Source organism: Bacillus rossius, chromosome 1 (genome assembly GCF_032445375.1).
Source record: "Bacillus rossius redtenbacheri isolate Brsri chromosome 1, Brsri_v3, whole genome shotgun sequence".
In the NCBI taxonomy this organism is placed as follows: domain Eukaryota; kingdom Metazoa; phylum Arthropoda; class Insecta; order Phasmatodea; family Bacillidae; genus Bacillus; species Bacillus rossius.
Window position 1 is genome coordinate 92,082,127 of NC_086330.1, and position 20,574 is coordinate 92,102,700.

At 37.7% G+C, this 20,574-nt stretch overlaps 1 protein-coding gene across 2 annotated transcripts in view; it reads right to left on the reverse strand.

The window, feature by feature from the left end:
• The window catches only part of LOC134539994 (leucine-rich repeat-containing protein 59-like), a 45,970-nt gene that overhangs the window by 23,454 nt on the left and 1,942 nt on the right, over positions 1 to 20,574 (reverse strand). For both annotated transcript variants that reach the window (XM_063382409.1, XM_063382417.1), the window contains exons 3-4: positions 20,095 to 20,154; positions 8,334 to 8,456 (exon numbers count right to left, since the gene is read on the reverse strand). In XM_063382409.1, coding sequence (XP_063238479.1) covers positions 8,334 to 8,456; positions 20,095 to 20,154 — 183 coding nt within the window. The remainder of the gene's footprint in view (positions 1 to 8,333; positions 8,457 to 20,094; positions 20,155 to 20,574) is intronic.

Consider the following 20,574-nt stretch of genomic DNA (forward strand, 5'->3'; position numbering starts at 1 on the left):
GTGTCGAGGGTAACCTAGACAAAAACTGGACCTTTTGGAAGCAAAAATTCAACCTGTATCTGCAAGTTTTAAAGATAAAAGATGATGCCGAGATCCCACGAGTTGCACTCTTACTTAATGCTATCGGAGATAAAGGGATTGAGATTTACAACTCATTCAACCTCGTTGAAACCGAACGGGAGAAGTTTGAAACAGTGATTGCACGATTTGATAAGTACTGTTCGCCACGGAAGAATTTGCTGTATCATCGGTTCCAGTTCTTGACTTCAAGGAGGCCAGAAGGTATGGCAATAGAACAGTTTGTTACTGATCTTAAAAATCTTTCACGCGTGTGTGAGTTTGGCCAGCAAGAAAGTTTTTTGTGCCGGGACATATTAGTGGCGGGAATTAACGACTCTGTTATGCAAGAGAAGCTGCTGCAAGGTGGAGACGACTTGACTCTTGACAAAGCTGTAGATGTGTGCCTGTCTGTTGAAGCAAATCGTATTCAGCTCAAAGCCATGCAAGGCACCACAGGGAATCCAAATGCAAGTTCATCTAAGGATGTATTGTCAGTTCAGTCACCCCAAAGTCTGGGAAAATCAGGTTATGTTAGGCAACAGCCCAGTCGTAATTGTGGTTATTGTGGATACAATCATGGACGTGAGAAGCAGTGCCCGGCTTTTAATAAAACGTGTGCTAAATGTCACCAGAAAAATCATTTTGCAGCAGTGTGTAAGAATCCATCGGCCCGTCAACAATCTACAGATCATAGTACACACAATAGGCAGCCTAACCTACGTCAAGCCAATGCTGTCTCTGTGGATGTAGAATCACTGTCACATCAAGATGAAACAGTCTATAATCCTAATCAGTACCTATATATATCTGAAGTTGGTGTACCCACTCCTCGTGATAATCAGTCATGGTGGGAACCAATCACTGTTGTCTCCACAGTTGTACAATTCAAGCTTGACACGGCTGCGCAAGTCAACACATTGCCGCTTGTTCTGCTCAATAAACTCGGTGTAGGTGATAATCACATTCAGAAGAACGGCCCAGTTTTGCGAGCATATGGGGAGTTTGAAATACCTCACTTAGGGTCTATCACACTGCCATGTGTTGTGCGCAGTAATCTACATTACCTACAGTTTGAAGTTGTGGACGTTCCTAAAGCTGTTCCTCTTCTGGGTTTGGAAGCTTGCCAGAAACTGCACCTGGTCCAGCGTGTCAGTGCTATCAATCAACATGTTGGATCATCTAAGGAGGACTTACTACATGAGTTCCAAGATGTATTTACAGGATTAGGAAAGTTTCCTGGTAAGCCACTTACTATTCATGTTGATCCTAATGCATCTCCTGTTGCTAACCCTTGTCGGAGAGTTCCACGTAGTTTATTTGATAGACTGAAGATAGCTTTGACAGAACTTGAGAAGGCGGGTGTCATCACCAAAGTAACCAGTCCGACGGCATGGGTAAACAATCTGGTGATAGTTGAAAAACCAAATGGGGACCTGAGAATATGTCTTGATCCCAATAGCCTTAATAAAGCCATTCAGCGGGAAATGCATCCTATTCCCTCTCCAGAAGACCTCGCCTCAAGACTGGCAGGGTTCAAGTACTATGCAACATCTGATTTGTCTAATGGTTTTTTACAGGTCACTCTTGATGAGGCCAGCTCAGAGCTGTGTTGTTTTGTAACACCGTTTGGGAGGTTTAAATTTAATCGCCTACCTTTTGGAATTAGTTGTGCTCCTGAGATATTTCAGAGGAAAACAACTGAGATATTTGGTGATATTGATGGAGTTGAGATATACTTTGATGACATTATTATGAGAGCAAACACTCAGTCTGATTTAGAGTCAATAGTTCGTAAGGTGTTGTGCAGAGCTAGAGAATGTAATGTCAAGCTTAATAAATCTAAGTTTCAGTATCAAGCATCTCGTGTAAGCTATGTTGGAAATGTAATCTCTGCACAAGGTATTGAGCCAGAAACAAAACATGTTGAAGCTATTGTGTCCATGCCAGTGCCCTGTAATAAGACAGAGTTGTTACGTTTTCTTGGCTTAGTAAAGTATGTAGGAAGATTCATTCCTAATCTAGCAAAAGTCTCTGCTCCTTTGAGACTCCTTACTCACGCGATGAACCTTGGCAGTGGTCAGGTGAACAGGATTCAGCATTTGAATTGCTGAAAAATCTCATTTCTTCTGCACCTGTTTTAGGGGTCTATGACCCAAGCCTGGAACTCATAATCCAAACTGATGCATCCTCTCTGGGAATAGGCTGCTGTGCCTTACAGAATGACAAGCCGATTGCATTTGCATCAAGGAGTCTAACTAGCTCTGAACAGAAGTGGGCACCAATTGAAATGGAATTTTTGGCTGTAAAATTTGCTTGTGAAAGGTTTCATGAATTTACGTATGGGAGGCCAGTAACAGTTCACAGTGATCATAAACCACTTGTAGGCATCATGAATAAGGACTTAAATGTGTTGACACCTCGCATTCAGAATATTAGGCTTAAATTGCTGCGATATTCAGTAACAGTTGTCCACAAACCAGGGTCTGAAATGTATGTTGCAGATGCTTTGTCTCGGGCATTTCTGAGAAGTGATGATAACTCCCATGACGACTTGCAGTTTTCAGTTCATTCATTGGTGTCCAATCTACCCATGTCTGAAGAAAAAAAAGAGCAGTTCAGAGAAGCTACAGCACAGGATCCCCAACTCTCGGCCCTCATGAAGGTTATTTCTGATGGCTGGCCTGTTTCAAAACAGTTGTTACCTGATTCCTGTAAAATGTTTTGGAGGTTAAAGCATTTGTTGGAAGTAGTAGATGGCTTGATTTTTGTTGGGTTAAAAATATTTGTGCCTGCATCTCTGAGACCAGCCATGCTATCTTTAATCCATGAAACTCACTTTGGGATCAGTAAATGTAAAGCCAGAGCCAGAGAGGCACTTTACTGGCCTAATATGTCCCAGGACATTGAAATACTTGTTGGTAGATGTGAAGTTTGTCAAACCTATCAAAGATGCAACACTAAGGAGCCGTTGTTGCCACATCCAATACCTGACCGGCCTTGGGCTCATTTGGGGATGGATATCTTACAGTTCGCAGGGAAGAATTTCTTAGTTGTCATCGATTACTACTCTAAATGGTTAGAAGTGAAACTTCTTACAGATAAATCATCAACTGAAGTAATCAAACAGTTGGAACATATTTTTCCTAGTTTAGGTAGTCCAGATTTAATTGTCTCTGATAATGTGCCTTTCAACAGTTATGAATTTAAGAAGTTTGCTGAATGTTGGAATTTTAAAGTTCAAACCACTAGTCCACACTACCCTCAGTCTAATGGGCTTGCTGAAAAAGCAGTGGATATTACAAAGTGTATGTTACGGAAGGTATCAGGGTGTAAAATCCCCTTATCTCTAGCACTACTTGAATACAGAAATACTCCTATTCCTGGTATTCAACTGTCCCCAGCTCAAATGCTGTTGCACCGTCGATTGAAGTCCAAAATTCCCACTCACTCAGATCTGCTTAAACCACACATTCATGCTGATGTTCCTGATAGATTACAGGCACGTCAGGAGAGTCAGAAGTTGTACTTTGATAGGGGTGCGAAAGCCCTCCCTGAATTGCATCCAAATCAGTTTGTTAGAGTTCAACAAGGTAAAATGTGGAACCCAGCCACTATTGTTAGTAAATATGATACACCTCGCTCATATTTGCTTAAGACATTAGATGGCACTGTCTACCGGAGAAACAGAAAACACTTAAGGACAGTACCTGGCTTTGTAAATAATGTGCCTTCAGGTTGTGATACTGACTTGCCAAGAGACTGTGAAAGTGCTACTTCTATTATTGAACTGGGTTCTGATTCCGTCAGTGGTAGTGAAGAAACAATGCTCGATTCATTGCCAGCCCTTAGGCCAGGAAGGGCTATTAGAAGGCCTCGCTATTTAGAGGATTATGTACATTAGTTGTAGACATATGGAAATGTAAACAGTCACAGTTGCATGTGAGCTACCTAATTGTAGTGTTTTGTATGTAAACTTGAAATGTAAACAGATACTGTTGTTGAGCCATGTAACTATGTGAACTGGTTGTAGTTTATTGGGTGTAAATTTTGTATGTTTTTAGTGTCAATCCATATATAGTAAAGGAGATGTAAGATGTTATGTTGGCAACATGTTAACCAACATCCGGGCGGCCATGTTGTGTGGCAGGAACAATGAAAACGTGTAAGCTTGTACAGACGTGCAATTAAAGACTCAAGATGATAAAACTGCAGTGAACTTCTTATTTATAACAATTTTAGACTTGGATATTCTTTATAATATTGTAAATTTTTGTGCCAGCATACACTGTTATAAAAAAAATGAGAATTAATATTTTTGTAAATATTGTCTATTGATAGTATTACAGTTATACCCAAAAATTAACTAAAAACTAAAAGTCAATGACTTAACAGGAAAAACTATTTGCAGAAGTCAGTCACTACCTACTAACTAATAATTATATGGCCTACAATCTGTTGAAATCAAGATGGTGTCTCCCTCTTAAGAATCAAAATTGTCAGTTATAATGAAAATATAATTTTCACTACATGCAAATTACTCAGAAAAAATTGTTTATGACTTAGTGTGGATTAGTTACAAAGACATGCCACACCAAAGTTTTCAGCGAAGTAAGGCGCGACCACGTCGTAGGCTAGCTGTAGCCAAGCGTTTACTGTGATTGTTCAGCTCTCAAGCGACTGCACTTTTCACCACACACATTCTTACTAAACAGTGAAATGGTTGCGAGTGGTTTTGTGATTCATCAATGCATTTTACGAGTTTTTATGAGAAAGAAGAGAGGCTAAGAATATTTTATTTACTTGTAATGACAGTAATGATAACATTCTACACACAGCATACTATCATCTTTCTAATCATTTGTCTTACTCAAGTGTTTATTCACTCTAAACATAAAAAAAAAGTTTTAAATATTGGAAGTTTTTCTGAGTGTGGGTTCTATCTGACTTAAGACTTAAAATTGGCATAATGTGCTAGTCCAATGTGTTCATAACAAAAACAATGTTTTTATCTTTACAGTTGAGTAAAACAACTAGAATATGAAGTAAAATTTGCAAAGAGATAAAAAGTATTGTGCAGTGTACATCTTCTAAGATTTATAACCACAAATAGTCTTCATTTTTTTAAACAATTTTTATTTTATTTGAAATAGTAAGATTACAGAGACAGCTTGACTGTGAAAGAAGGTACAGCATGTGACAACTACAACAACATCATAACTAGGTATCTGGGCACTTGCACCAACCAGAGGATTTCTCGAGCACCAAATGTATTGCAATCCAGTATTCTTCATTGTCATTTGTTCTTTAAAGCATGTTCATCCACCTTGATGTGAAATTTTACCTCAAAGCTCCATTACAAAACATTGCTCCATTACAAAACATTGCTTCACATCACACTTTTTGAAACAAATGAGTACTAACTAACCAGAGATCCATACCTACTGCTTTTAATGTACATAATTCTGGAGATACTGCAAAACCAAACTGACGTCTCTCATCCATCCACACAGTCTAATCTCCATTTCAAATATTACTCTGGTTTTTGCCCTTGCAAAACCTCATGACTAACATGACTAATTAATTTTTTTTAAACTCTCCAATGTATTTTTTTTGGGAACCAGATTGCCTGTTTTTTTTCATTGGCTTATTTTATTATTTTAAAAATTTCAGCAACCATAAACAAATTTAACCAAACCCCTTTATAACTTATTGCTTTATCTAAGTCTTAAACACACAACATTGGTCAGTAACCCACCTACCTGCAGAACGTCCATTGTCCGATAACACTACTTGTTGTATGCACCATTGCCAAGTTTTAAGTTAAGTTTCACACATTTTTCGCAGATATATGGGTAATATATTCCAAAAAATATGGCAATAATGGTTATTGTGGGATGAACCCGCAGGGAAGCATCGTCCACTGAGAAGGAGACTTAAGTGTGGCCTCACAGTGGAGTAGTGATGTGCTGCAGATGTGTGAAGGGAATCAACATTAATCAATGTGGTATAGCAATTAGTCCATTTGTTAGATCACTACATCACTAATATTCCAGTATATTTGTCAAGTATTGAGTTTGCCTAAACATAAAATAAACCTTAAGGCGTGTACACACATGCGCATTGTGGCTGCAATGAAACATGAAACACGTGCTACACGCGACGCGCGGAGTCACACAGCGCGCCTCGAGCCCGCAACGAACCATCTAGAAGTGACGAACACCACAGTTCACTCGACCGTGTGAGACACGGAAGATGAACATTAAAATCTGCAAGAATGAAATATATTTGTGAGAACCAATCACTTTTTAAGATTGGTAGATAGCCTACTATTTAATTCCATGCCAGTAAAACTAAAAATGTTCATTTTCATTATATGTATTGTAGTTACTATATTTTTATATTTATATTCTAGGTTAGCCATGACATTGTGGTTTTTAGCGAAACGAGATTCATACTTAAGATATCAAAACCTTTTCCGAATTTCAAAGCAGTTTATCGGAGGAATATTTACAGAAATCTGCTCAGCATTGATTGAAGTGTTAAATGAAAATATCAAGGTCCGATGAACCAAAGTATAAATAATACTTCTTAAAGTTTAATTGTTTAAAATGTGTTTGGATAAAAGTATTTATTAAAATACAGTACATGCATGATGTAATAATAGTGACATTCAACATTTGAATCCAACACCAAATTAAATTAAATCAGAAAAATTCACCTAAAAATTCACCTCAAGGAAAACTACGTACAGTCACTCAAGTCTTCAAGACACTGAGATGAATAATATAAGGACTGTGCACCGACTCCAGCGGTGAAATAGTGTGACTTGCATCGGATTGTACATCTCAAGCAGAGGCAGATGACAGCATGATAACTCGTGCATGTGGAGTTAGTTGTGCCAGGGACTGACCAGCTGGAGAAGACTGCGACAGATGTGACTCAAAGGGTTGTTGTTTATGTTGTTATTGTGCAGGAAGAGAAAATGATGGAGCTGATACATTAAAAGTCAATTGTAGCATATACATTTGAGGGAAAAAGTTGTCAGTTTCACCGAAATGAAATAGCTGATTGTATGCAGGTATTTCAAACAAACATTGAGCTGCTTTCATCAAAATTTTGCAAACAGCAACCTGAACCTCCAATATTGTACTGTTGAATATGACACCATTTTGGAAGTTAAAAATATGAAAAATGTTTTGATCTTGCCCTGTTCAGGATATGTGCTGAATTTTCCAGCAGTACCTATATAGTAAAATGCTAACAGCATCCACCAGCAGTGCTGATCCATTACCTATTACCTTAATTTTGCTTGTTTTGGTGCATTCGGAGAGAAAAATGCTCTGCCTTTATTTTGCACATTCATTTCTTTTTGAATGATATTTCCTTCAATTAGCACTGGTTCCTTGGAAATAATAATTAACAAAAATAAATATCTTTGCTATGAGAATATTGATTAAATAACCCCTTTTTCCAATGAAATTTCTTGGCATTATGTGCCATTACTGAATGTCTAAATAATTTGAAAGTGAAAGGTAACACTTGAAGTAATAAGCAATACACTGTAATGAAAGAAGAAAAAAAAAGTGGTAATTTTCATGGTATTGTCTACTCTATTAGTTTGGATTATAGTCACTTTGTACTGTCTTCCCATTTTACTGGTAAACCATAAGGCCAAAAAAAATTAATACTTCTCTTGACATTTAACTATAGTTTTAAAGAATTTCAATACAAAGTGTTAGTCTTAAAAATTTGTGTAAAAAAGTTTTGGGCTTTTTTTTTTGTAGTAGTCAAAGCACAGGATATGTTTTATAAACTTCTATCAGGCCCAACATATCATCGTCACAACCTCCACGTTTGCTACCTGTGCGCTACTAAGGACGAGCGAGCCCCAAACACGTCCACCCTGGTGCGGCAAATCCCTTTTTATTCTTCGTAAAAACCGAAAATTGGTGGTTCGCGGCACGCAGTTCACAGCGTGCGCTATGTGCATGTTCGAGGCTCCATACACACAGTGCGAATTCTGTTCGTGGCGTGTTGCATTGCAGCCACGGTGTGCATGTGTGTACACGCCTTTACATTCTGCTCTCGGGTCGGTAGGAAACTTGAATCTTCCTTCATTCATGCACAAACAATGAAAATTTGAATTTACTATGACAAGTAAAAGATGGGACATTGCGCAGCTAACTTGCAATACTGCAATAGTAAGTGAAGGAAGCAAACAGGCAGAGGATGGGAGTCTTAGCTCAAGGCAACAAGGCCAGCCCGCTACTTGCCTGGTTACTGTACAGATCCAGATGCTTCAAGAGAACCAGATCTCCAAAGTTCTCCGGCAGCTCCGTCAACATGTTCTTGCTCAGGTCCAGCTTCACGATGTGTGTCAGGGTAGCAAAGTTTTTCTAAAGGAAAAATAACCACAGTGAACCTCCAGATATTTCATGGACTTGCCATGAAGCTTTTAGGCAGTCAGAAGGGGGTTATGCTGCATGTGGTTACTAAGTTACAGTCTTCTCACAAAGGATAAGTTATGAACTGTTTTAGATGGACAGTAATAAATGAGAGATGATATTCATTGTGGTATACTTAACATGGCCTGCAACCTAGGATGTGGCTGAATATTTGTTGCGCAATTGTGTCCACTCTTGAGAATAGTACATAATTAGGGACAAGATTAAATGATGAATTGTGATTAAACTGAAATAACATTGAAAAGCAATTAAATACAACATAAAACACCACAATTCAAGTTAAAACACCACAATTCAAGTTAATACACCACAAAGCAATTAAAATCATGCAACTAATTAGCATTTTCACTCAAAATTTAAACAGGGTTGTTCCACATTTTTTGAATATGAAATTCCCTGACTTTTCCTGGATTTCCAGTCCATATTGAAAATTTTATAAACCATTACATATGATTGTAGTCATACTTAGTAACTTATTTTGGAAAGTTCGTAAACTGCAATTTTTATCCAGCATATTTGCAGTATGACCATATGATAATTGGTAAGATATGTTCTTTCAGAATGTTCATCTCTTGGTACTATTAGTTAGCCTAAGTACTCTTTTTAATGAGTGGTTTAAGTTAGTATGTGCAATTAAACTTTGGTGGAAAAAATTGTCAAAAATGAACCAAAACAAGATTTTTTAATATTCATATATGCAGGCCCACAAACAAACAAACACACAAATTAAAAAGATTAAATATAAAAAGTAACAACAAATTTAGAAGTATTAATATTAAAGCTGCTATTTTCCAAATTTAAAATAGCGAAGATGACACGGTTAAAGATATAAAATGTTCTTACAATATACAGCATTTCTGACATTTCAAAATGCTGATAACAATACACAAACGCATACAACAATAAAAATAAAAACTTGCGATTAGGCTTCTGAGAACTGTGTTTTTTTCCACTCGAATCAAATATCACAATATTCACGAATATCAAATATTTTTCTAATTAAATTTTAACAAACAGTAAAAATTTATTTTCACATTCACAGAGTCCAAGAATAATTGATAAAAAAATAAGGGGTAATATACCTACATGGAACCATTACAAAGATGTGTAAAATAAAATAAATTTAAAAAAAAAATACCTGTCAATGCATTTTCTTAAACCAGTAAATTTTAAGTTTGAAAGTTTTTTTGTTGTTCTGAATACATATATAAAAATAATATAATTAATTTTGAATCATAATCATTGGTATTTGTTAAACATTAAACAATGTATTATACTGTACTGCTGCTAAACTTGTTGGTGTATGCTTACTGCTGGCGCCAGTACCATTAATAGTACTCGTTGATTTATAAATAGACCCTTTTGTTGTGTGTGTGTTGTCGGGACGATATACACTGGCTGTCACTATTTTTCAAAAAAATATAGATATACATATATATATATGTCAATGGTACTGTTATGCTATTGTACTCTGACCCTTAGAAACATGCATAAAATGTTATTTATCATAAAACACACACTCTTGGACACAGGTATCTAGGTAACATATATCAACACATAGGGATAAAATTCAGGTTTTTATTATTAAGAATAAAATGGCTATTCATCAGGGACAACTAACATAGGTGTAGAGATAAAAATCAATATTAATATAATTAGATAAAAAAATCACAGAAAAACAATCCTAACGATACTGAACATGACTCGTGGATATACGCTTATGTAAATAAAACATCAGGAAAATACGTAGCACACATGAATCGTTCACAAAAGTTCGTTAGTGTAAGTTCAGAAAATCAATCAAATGATGTTTTTACGGACGCATTCTTACATAACAGAAAAATGTTTGAAATCATAGCACAATTAATTAGTATAATTACTATTTATGTTTATATTTGGGTTCGTATTTGCCTTGGCTTAACTCAGTTTATATGGTAGAGACACGAAACTTGTACTCCCATTTCACCTCTGGGTATCACAAAATAAAATAATAATTTAAATCTTGGAAATATCATTTCATTACGTAGTTCAGAATAATTGACACCTTTTACGTGAAAACTAATCAGTTTGCAGTCAAATCGAAGTGATTCACGAAGAAATTACATACAGCTGGGTATGTCTATGGGCGATACAAAATGCAAGATCTTTACTTACAGATTTTCACTCCTAATAACATATCCGTCAGAATATGCCCTTGTAAACTTACACATTATTTACTTATACGTCGTTTAAGCTCATCCTGAGTGTCGGATGGCATAATCTAGCTAGCTATATTTCAAATTTAAAATAGGCCTCGCGCCTTTGCGTCGGCATCAGACGCCTTCTTACAACCATTCTTATTAATTAAGACGTTCTAGACGCCTCCCATCTAAAACACGGCCTCTCATTGGCCGAAACCAAAATCGGTTAGCATAATTTACAATATAAATACCGTAAATAACACTCATTAATACAATTGAAAACACAGAAATGCGGTTAAATTTAAAACGAAAATTTCCAACAATGAAAATTTCTTTAAGTAATACCCTGAATAAAATCATCGTTTATTCGTTAAGTTCATTAGTCCTTAGAGGGATATACTCAATTGACTGTCCATATAAGTCCATTTCAGGTCATAGAGCATAGCTCTCGTAGATATACATAATTAATAAAAAATATATTTAAATAACTTTTGCGGGCGAACAATATACAAATTAAATAATAAAATTTCATAATAATAATAACAATCAAAATAATAAGACTTTATAAATAATAGTATCATTAAAATAAGTCATAACTTTCTGTGCATTATGAAAATAGTAACAGCACAGAATTGCCGCCCTTGTCAATCATATTGAACTGCAATCGTTGACCTGTTCAAAACAGTACAATGTGATTGGCAGTTTACCGTCTCTCTCGCACTGTGTACAACGAATAGCCTTGTCGCCTAGCGGCGCGCGCACCACACATAAAAAAAAACTTGGAGCGACTGAGTTTCTTCTTCTCCTCCTTTTTATTTTTTTTTCTATCGTCATTTCGCCCGTTACACCAGACAATTCGCGCAATTTTAATCACTTTGCATCAGGTCGTCGCCGCTAGCAGACCTGCGCTCGAATGGTCCACGGGTTTTCCCGCGCAAAATCTTCTCTGCTGGACCTGCTGCAGCTCTTCGACGGCGTCTACTCCCTTGAGCCGCTCCTGTTGAGAGGGACGTGGGAGGACATACTTACTGTAAGTAGCAATCTCATATGGCTGTAACGGGTGTATGTACATGTGAGTCAACAATGTGACGTTCTCCAGGACACGTCACGGCAGTGGATCAACGTCCACCCGCGGTGCAAACGTAATCCACGGTGGTGGCTGAGGAGGCATCGGGACAGCGCCCGACCTCAAAGCGGCCAACACCAACACCTGCTCCACAACTCACGTCGGCGGGATTGGCGTGTGGCGGCTCGCAGTACCGGACACCACAGCTCCGGGCTCCGCGGCGAACTGCGGCTGCAGCTGCCGCCCTACCCCACGAACACGTGAGAGGCGGCGTCGGGACGTCTGCGGTGCTGCTCGTGTCGGCGGAACCGCCACTTCTCACAAGGACGCACTCGTCGAGTCCCATCACTGATAGGTACACAGCCGTTGCTAACCGTATTGTGTACATTTTAACTAACACGTGTCCCGGTCATTAAACAGTCTTAAAACTCTTCACTCATGTGTGAATCGTGCACTTGTAACGCACGAATGTCGGCAGGCTAAGACATCTTCTGTGCTTAATGTAGCCTATCCACAAGCCAGTTCAGTATAAACTAACTCTATTAAAATAAATAGTAATTAATCGGATCAAATAACATCAGATATTAAATAATAAGTATAGTAACTTAGGCTAACCATTCAATAACTTTCAAAGTGAAATTGTTACATCTTAACAATAGGTATTATTAGCTAGATAACATTCAAGCATAACTTTAACTAAACTGATTTTCGTGTTAATGAAAGGGTTTGTTTACATCATTGTTAGGCATCCTTATGCCTTCAGGTTGTACCTGTTTTATTCTATGTACAATTTCATTATGCATCTCGTACATTTCCATAAGCATCATCTCACAATCTTTCATAACTTCATAATATCAACAATTGATAAAATTAATAATTCTCACTAACATCTCATATAATATACATAACATCATATTTACAATATCACTTCAAGGAACATTTCATATATTACATAATTAAAAGCATTTGTTTATGTTAGCAAACAAATCAACAATAGTTTTGATTTCGTTTAAGTACACGCATCATGTGTAACTTGTGCTTGGAAAGGAAACGCACAGTGTTTCCTTCTCTTTTATCTCTCTTTTATTGCAGCTTATCGCTCGGCGAAGGCGGCCTTTCCTTTTCTTTTATTTTACTCGAGTGTCTGGTGAACTTTTATTTCTACCACTTCTAGCAAGTTAGTATTTTTTTTTTCTGTAATCAGCTGGGTTCTCATATAACGCAAACAGCTGTTTGGAAAGTGTATAGCAGTTTTCCTCTCATCTCAACCATTAGTTTCATTTTCAGGCATCCGATGCGGGCTTCGCAGGATCCTGACTGTGTATTTATATCATTCAGAAATTTCTCTGATAGGAATTGTTTCTTGTTAAAATCACTTGAGATTCATGATCTCGATGCAAAGGATAATTCTATCCTGACAAAGCCAAGTGAAACAAAAAAAATGCTTTCACGATAGCTTGCAAAAAAAAAATTTCTTTTTTTTTCTTTTCTGGCTGGCTCAATTTTACAGTTACTTAGTACTTGTTTATAATACAGCCTGCTGACATTTACTGCAACAGTGTACTAAGTCCGCGACATAGTTGTTAGACATTGAGTTTTTCAGGTCTTCGTTTGACATCATATTCGCCTACTCGACGATTACAAACATAAACAAACAAAATCTCAAGTTCCACGTTGAATGAAATTAAAATCTTTTGTATAGTTTTTTTTTTTTTTTTTTCCACAATAAATGACACAGTCGTTCGTATATATCTCGTTATCATTTCATAAATATCATTATTTAAAATAACCAAATCAAGTTAATTTAAAGAAATAGCTTTCTAATACTGAGTGGATTTGTATGCGAAAGGAATGCATACTTTTCTACTCTGCATTCAGGGCAGAATGCAACCCTATGAGATCATTTGCAAAGCCCTACTTCAATCATAGAATTCATGTAAAACAAAAGTATTAAATTTGCAAAAAAATATATATATATATTTTTTTTCATCTTCTTCTCCAGCAGTGTTTAATAACAAAAATAAATAAATCTCGGCGATTCTTAATAAATTCAGTGGTGTGTTGTGCTTCGGAAAAATTGGAGTAACCACATCAGTAATTCAAGGTAACCTTATTATTATTATTATTATGCTAGTAGTTGCAAAGTGTTCATGTGCTTCTTAGATGCTTTGTAGAACAGTGCTCACCCATGTTTACACAGCTAGGCCATACTTCACTCACACAAGTTAGTCGACAACACACAAGCTTGACATTTCCTTTTGCTAGTTAGTATGATAGTACTTACAGATAGGCGCATCTCATTACATAGATTCAGGTATTACTGTTAGTGAACTTATACTCACACGAAGAATAACGCAGACCAACTGACAAACAATATTATACACATAATACACTATTAAATTCGAAGATTCATTTCATCTGTGTGGGTGGCATTTCACTTCACCTCACTACAGGCAATAATAAGCGGGAATTGCACTTCCGCATCGACGCGACGATAATGTACCAAGCGGGTATCACACTTCCGCTACACATTAGGTACCTGTCAGTGGTTGCAATACGCCTCACATGGCGTATCAAATTACACAGTAACCATTTAATACCTTTCACATTTATACTGGTCAGGTCCTGGCTCTGACCTAGACATTCCGATTGCGCTCAGCTGTTATAGTACCTATACTCGTACTATATAGGTGTTTCACTAGCTTGTGTCGAACTTGTTCACTGGGACACAGGTTTCTTGTAGGCTCTCAACTGCGAAATATTATACCGGCCTACTGGTCGGCCTGTAGATGGGTCTTCCAGAGCATAACAGTTCTCTTGAACTATGTCAGTTATGACATATGGTCCGTCGAAAAGCAAAAATAATTTCCTGGTGACATTCTCCCATGCCTTGCTGACAGGAGATGTTTTCTTGAGCACAAGGTCGCCGATATTAAATTTAGACAATTTGGATGCTGGTTTCCTTCTTCTTCGTACATCAGCTTCTGCTGTGAGCTTCATTCTTACGAATGCTTCCACTTCTTCTCCTGTGGGTAGTCTTGTCCTTTCGGGCTCCTTGTCACAATGGGGTATAAATTCAGGGTTGATCGTACAGAGATCCTTAATAGTTTAACGTGCCAGTGTTGGCACGTCCACCTGGAGCTGGTGATCTGGCTCCTTCTTGACGATTCCACTGTCTGTTCCCTGCTGCTTCAGACACAGCAGCTTTGAATTCTGCTGCCAACTGATTTGCTGGTCCCTGGTTGTAGTACGTCGTCTGCTGAGATGTAGACGGTGCAGCAAATGGTGGTGGGAATGTTGTCATCTGTGTGTTCCGGTTGTACGAGAGGTGGCTGTTCTGGGCATGGCCGCCACTCGTCTCGTGAGTCCTGGGGGCATAGTGGTATGGCGGGCGGTAGTCCTCAGGTTTGCCGTTGTAGCGGGGCTCGTCGGTACGGCGGTACTTCTTGCAGTACTCCAGCTCGTCTTCTGACGATGCTCTCCGGCGGCGGTCTGCTGACTCCCTGGGTGGCCGTGACTCTGGCGAGAATGATCTTCGCTTGTTGTCTCGGTAGTCCCCCTGCCTCCGGCGGTGGTTTGCTTCGTCATCGCTGTGGTAATTCCTGGAGTTGGACCACCACGTCTTCCTCTTGTAATAGGGGGTCTTCCTGTAGCCTGTCTGGTATTGATCGTTCCGGCTAGGTCCTCCTCCTCTTGGCTGCCAGTTCATTGTGTTCACCGCTGCCTGTCTGAGCTCCTTGGGTTTTCCCTCGCGATTCTGCCAGTAGTTGTGGACGGGCTGTTGTCGGTGGGGCTGTGGTACCCTCTCACTCTCCTCCTTGGTATTGGGTGCTCTGTCCATTTTCTCAAGTTTATCATAATTGAGAAGGCGCTCGCGGAACTCTGTCACATCACGGTACGGCAGGCCTGATAACTGCTTCTGATACTTGAGTGGGAGCTGCGTGAGGATGGCCGCGATGAATTCATCATCCGTCATGGGCTGATCCAAGTAGCGTGTCTTCTCAAACATTGCTGATAGATGCGCTTCCAAGGACGCGCACTTCCTTGGGTCATACTTCTCCGTGTGAAGCTGTGCACGGAGGTGACTCTGTATTCGGATGTTCCAATACTGGTTGTGGAACAGGGACTGGAACTGGGCGTAACTATGCGTTGATGCACTCAGCATCTCCCACCAGTAAAATGCCGGTCCTTTCAGGGCGCTGTTGAGACACTTCAGTATCTCTGTATCCCTCAAATGAAAGGTTGAGGTGTATTCCTCAAATCTTTTCAGAAAACGGATGGGGTTCTCTGTAGCTCTGCCAGCAAACGTGGGCATAGCTTCTGCCCAATGCTTAGCTGGATGGTGCATGAGCGTGGCCGCATCAATGTTGGATGGGCTCAATACAGGGGTTTCTCTGGGCAGATCCATTTGAACGGTAGGATGATTGTGGATGGGTAGCAGTGGAATTGTGTACATCTCACTGGGGTACGGTTGCCTGTCTACTGGGGCAGTCGGTACAGTTGACACAGGGGCTGTGTGTGACGGTACATGAGCTTGGCGGTCAGCTGACTCACTCCTGGGACTGGGGTGTACACTAAGGTGCTCGATTCTATCTCGTAGTGTGGCAGTAGCCACCTCCATGTCCTCCAGTCTATGTTCGAGATGCTGGAGATGTCCAAGCACCTCCTCCCTAGCACTAGCTTGTCCCTGGTGTTCATTTGAGATCATGTTTCGTATGGATGTTACATGAGTCTCCAGACTGTCCACACGACTACTGTTCTGCGATACCTGCTCAGATATCTGCTGGACCTGTTCGTGTTGCTGGGCCAGCCTAACCTCAATGCTGTGTTCCAGGCTCTTTAATCCTGAGTTGGTCTGATCCCTCAGCGCTCCCAACTCAGCCGTAAGCCTCCCCATTTGAGTATTGTTCTGTTCAAGTTTCGCATTGTTCTGCTCTAATTTCGCATTTAGGGATGCATTATGATGCTCCATTTGAGTATTATTCTGCCGTAATAACTGCATGAGTGCTTCCAGTGTCACAGGTGATGTAGCAGTATTATCTGGCAATGGTGTGATGTTAGGGGCAGTGGCCTCCCTTTCCTCCTGCTCCCCTGTTGCTGGTGACATGGGTCGCCCTAACCTCTCAGTCACGGTGGTAGAGTGATCACTAGGTCCCTCCACACAAGTGTTCCCTGGTGAACCCCCTGCTGATGATGTCGCCGTGTCACTTCCTGAATTCCCTGTGTTATCACAGTCTTCACACACACTGTCACGCCTACTCCTGAGCGAGTATGTGGGGTGGTTGTGTGCCATGTTATTATAATAGATTAGATACACTATGCAGGATCAAATGACAACTTGAAATAAGGTGTGACAACTCAGTGTCAACACACTCGGGCCCCACGTTTATGTGCGCCACTTTCTATACTGTACTGCTGCTAAACTTGTTGGTGTATGCTTACTGCTGGCGCCAGTACCATTAATAGTACTCGTTGATTTATAAATAGACCCTTTTGTTGTGTGTGTGTTGTCGGGACGATATACACTGGCTGTCACTATTTTTCAAAAAAATATAGATATACATATATATATATGTCAATGGTACTGTTATGCTATTGTACTCTGACCCTTAGAAACATGCATAAAATGTTATTTATCATAAAACACACACTCTTGGACACAGGTAGCTAGGTAACATATATCAACACATAGGGATAAAATTCAGGTTTTTATTATTAAGAATAAAATGGCTATTCATCAGGGACAACTAACATAGGTGTAAAGATAAAAATCAATATTAATATAATTAGATAAAAAAATCACAGAAAAACAATCCTAACGATACTGAACATGACTCGTGGATATACGCTTATGTAAATAAAACATCAGGAAAATACGTAGCACACATGAATCGTTCACAAAAGTTCGTTAGTGTAAGTTCAGAAAATCAATCAAATGATGTTTTTACGGACACATTCTTACATAACAGAAAAATGTTTGAAATCATAGCACAATTAATTAGTATAATTACTATTTATGTTTATATTTGGGTTCGTATTTGTCTTGGCTTAACTCAGTTTATATGGTAGAGACACGAAACTTGTACTCCCATTTCACCTCTGGGTATCACAAAATAAAATAATAATTTAAATCTTGGAAATATCATTTCATTACGTAGTTCAGAATAATTGACACCTTTTACGTGAAAACTAATCAGTTTGCAGTCAAATCGAAGTGATTCACAAAGAAATTACATACAGCTGGGTATGTCTATGGGCGATACAAAATGCAAGATCTTTACTTACAGATTTTCACTCCTAATAACATATCCGTCAGAATATGCCCTTGTAAACTTACACATTATTTACTTATACGTCGTTTAAGCTCATCCCGAGTGTCGGATGGCATAATCTAGCTAGCTATATTTCAAATTTAAAATAGGCCTCGCGCCTTTGCGTCGGCATCAGACGCCTTCTTACAACCATTCTTATTAATTAAGACGTTCTAGACGCCTCCCATCTAAAACACGGCCTCTCATTGGCCGAAACCAAAATCGGTTAGCGTAATTTACAATATAAATACCGTAAATAACACTCATTAATACAATTGAAAACACAGAAATGCGGTAAATTTAAAACGAAAATTTCCAACAATGAAAATTTCTTTAAGTAATACCCCGAATAAAATCATCGTTTATTCGTTAAGTTCATTAGTCCTTAGAGGGATATACTCAATTGACTGTCCATATAAGTCCATTTCAGGTCATAGAGCATAGCTCTCGTAGATATACATAATTAATAAAAAATATATTTAAATAACTTTTGCGGGCGAACAATATACAAATTAAATAATAAAATTTCATAATAATAATAATAACAATCAAAATAATAAGACTTTATAAATAATAGTATCATTAAAATAAGTCATAACTTTCTGTGCATTATGAAAATAGTAACAGCACAGTATGAATAATATTGCAGTATAAATATAAATTTCTCAATGAATCAACTTAGTCTTATATATATTACATTTATTTTTTTGTAAATGTGTCCGGTAAGGTCTGGTGTGATTTGTTAAATGCCAACAACCAGACAGAATTAAAACTTAGGAGAAAAATGTTTTTTCTTAAACAAAATAAAAGATTAATACTTTATAACAGCATGGAGAAAAGTGTGTTGATTCATAGTATGGATAGCAAATTCCAGAATTTTTTTTTATTTTGCCGACTTTTACACTACTTTTCTAGGGTACATGGAATTCCCTGTCAATTCTAATGACAAAAACCTAATACTTTAAATATGAAATTAAGTTAAAGTAATTTATTTAGCATGACATTTATACCCCAACTTAGTAAAAAAATTGGAAAAATTTACTTTTTAAAATCTTGAAATTGTTATTAGTTACTCATTTTAACATTATGACCTTACAACATTTTCAAACACAGAAATACTTAACAGAATAATTTTATTTGTTTCAAAATGTTAGACATGCTTATTAAAATCATTATAAAGTGCATCATGTATCAGCCAAAATGACACTGGTTTGGAGAAATTAGTATCATGGAACATTTAACATCATATTTGTTCAGTAATATGTTTTTTTTAATAAACAGATTTTTTTAAATAAAAATAATAATACTGAAATCTGTTTTAAAAATGAAAATTAACCGAAAATAAATCTGTAAAATCTTGTTGTTATATATGGCACACAAATACATTCCCAATGCATGTGTGATGAACACAGTGGTGAACAATATTGTTATTATATATTTATACTTTTTAGTGCTTGATTTTATTTCCCTTCAAAAATCTGCAGGAGAGGAAATCATGTACAGTTGAGAGAAGGTGAGAGGTTTGGAAACTTGTCGCCCCAGAGGCTGCAGTCTGAAGGTGCACTGTGAACTCTACTGCCCTCTACTGAAAGCTTGCATTGTATCAATTAGGTATCTCGCTGACCATCCTCAACATTGGGGCTAGAGCCTGGTTGAAGAGTCACTCTTACGTACAACAGTCCTATGGACTGGAAGGTTTTCATTTACTATGTAAATCTGTCAAGTCTCTCAGTCTATAATAAACTCACACCTCAAACCTTTATATGACCACACCACAAAGCACAACATACAAGCTACAATAAATGTAAAACAAAATACAAAACTATGTACTAACAGCTAATGAACTATCAACAACACAGAACTATATGATCTTGACCAATATTATAAATCAATTACTAAATGTAATATCTCTTCTACAACTATTTATGAAAAGGTTTAAAAGAAATTTTTCAGAAATATTTTTATGCTATGAAATTGTACGTTTTTTTGATAATGACCCAGTTAGCACTCACCCCAAGGCTCTTCAGTCGATTATTGGAGAGGTCCAACGTTGTAGCCTTTTTGATCGCCATCTGTGGTAAACATAACACTGTTACATATTACAAACACTTATAAAGATTTTCTACGTACATACTGAACTTGGTTAATTATGAATAATATTACTTTGTTAAAGGTGTGCAGCTATATAAAACTTTGGATTATTACAATTCTAAACTAAAAAAACCACCAGCTTTAGCATTGTGTTTAATGCAGCACTGATACCTAACTTCTTAGCTAATTTCTCTGCGATAATTGACAGTGACTCTAATAGACTAAAAATTAAGTAATGGTAAAATGTATCAGTATTAATTTTTCACCTTGCACACACACTTTTCTTAAAATTATTTTTTCAAAAATTATTGTTCGATTTAACTATTGGATTACAATGATAACCTTTAATACAGAAATATTAATACAAATTGGTGTTGATGAATGTCTATTAAAAAAACCTC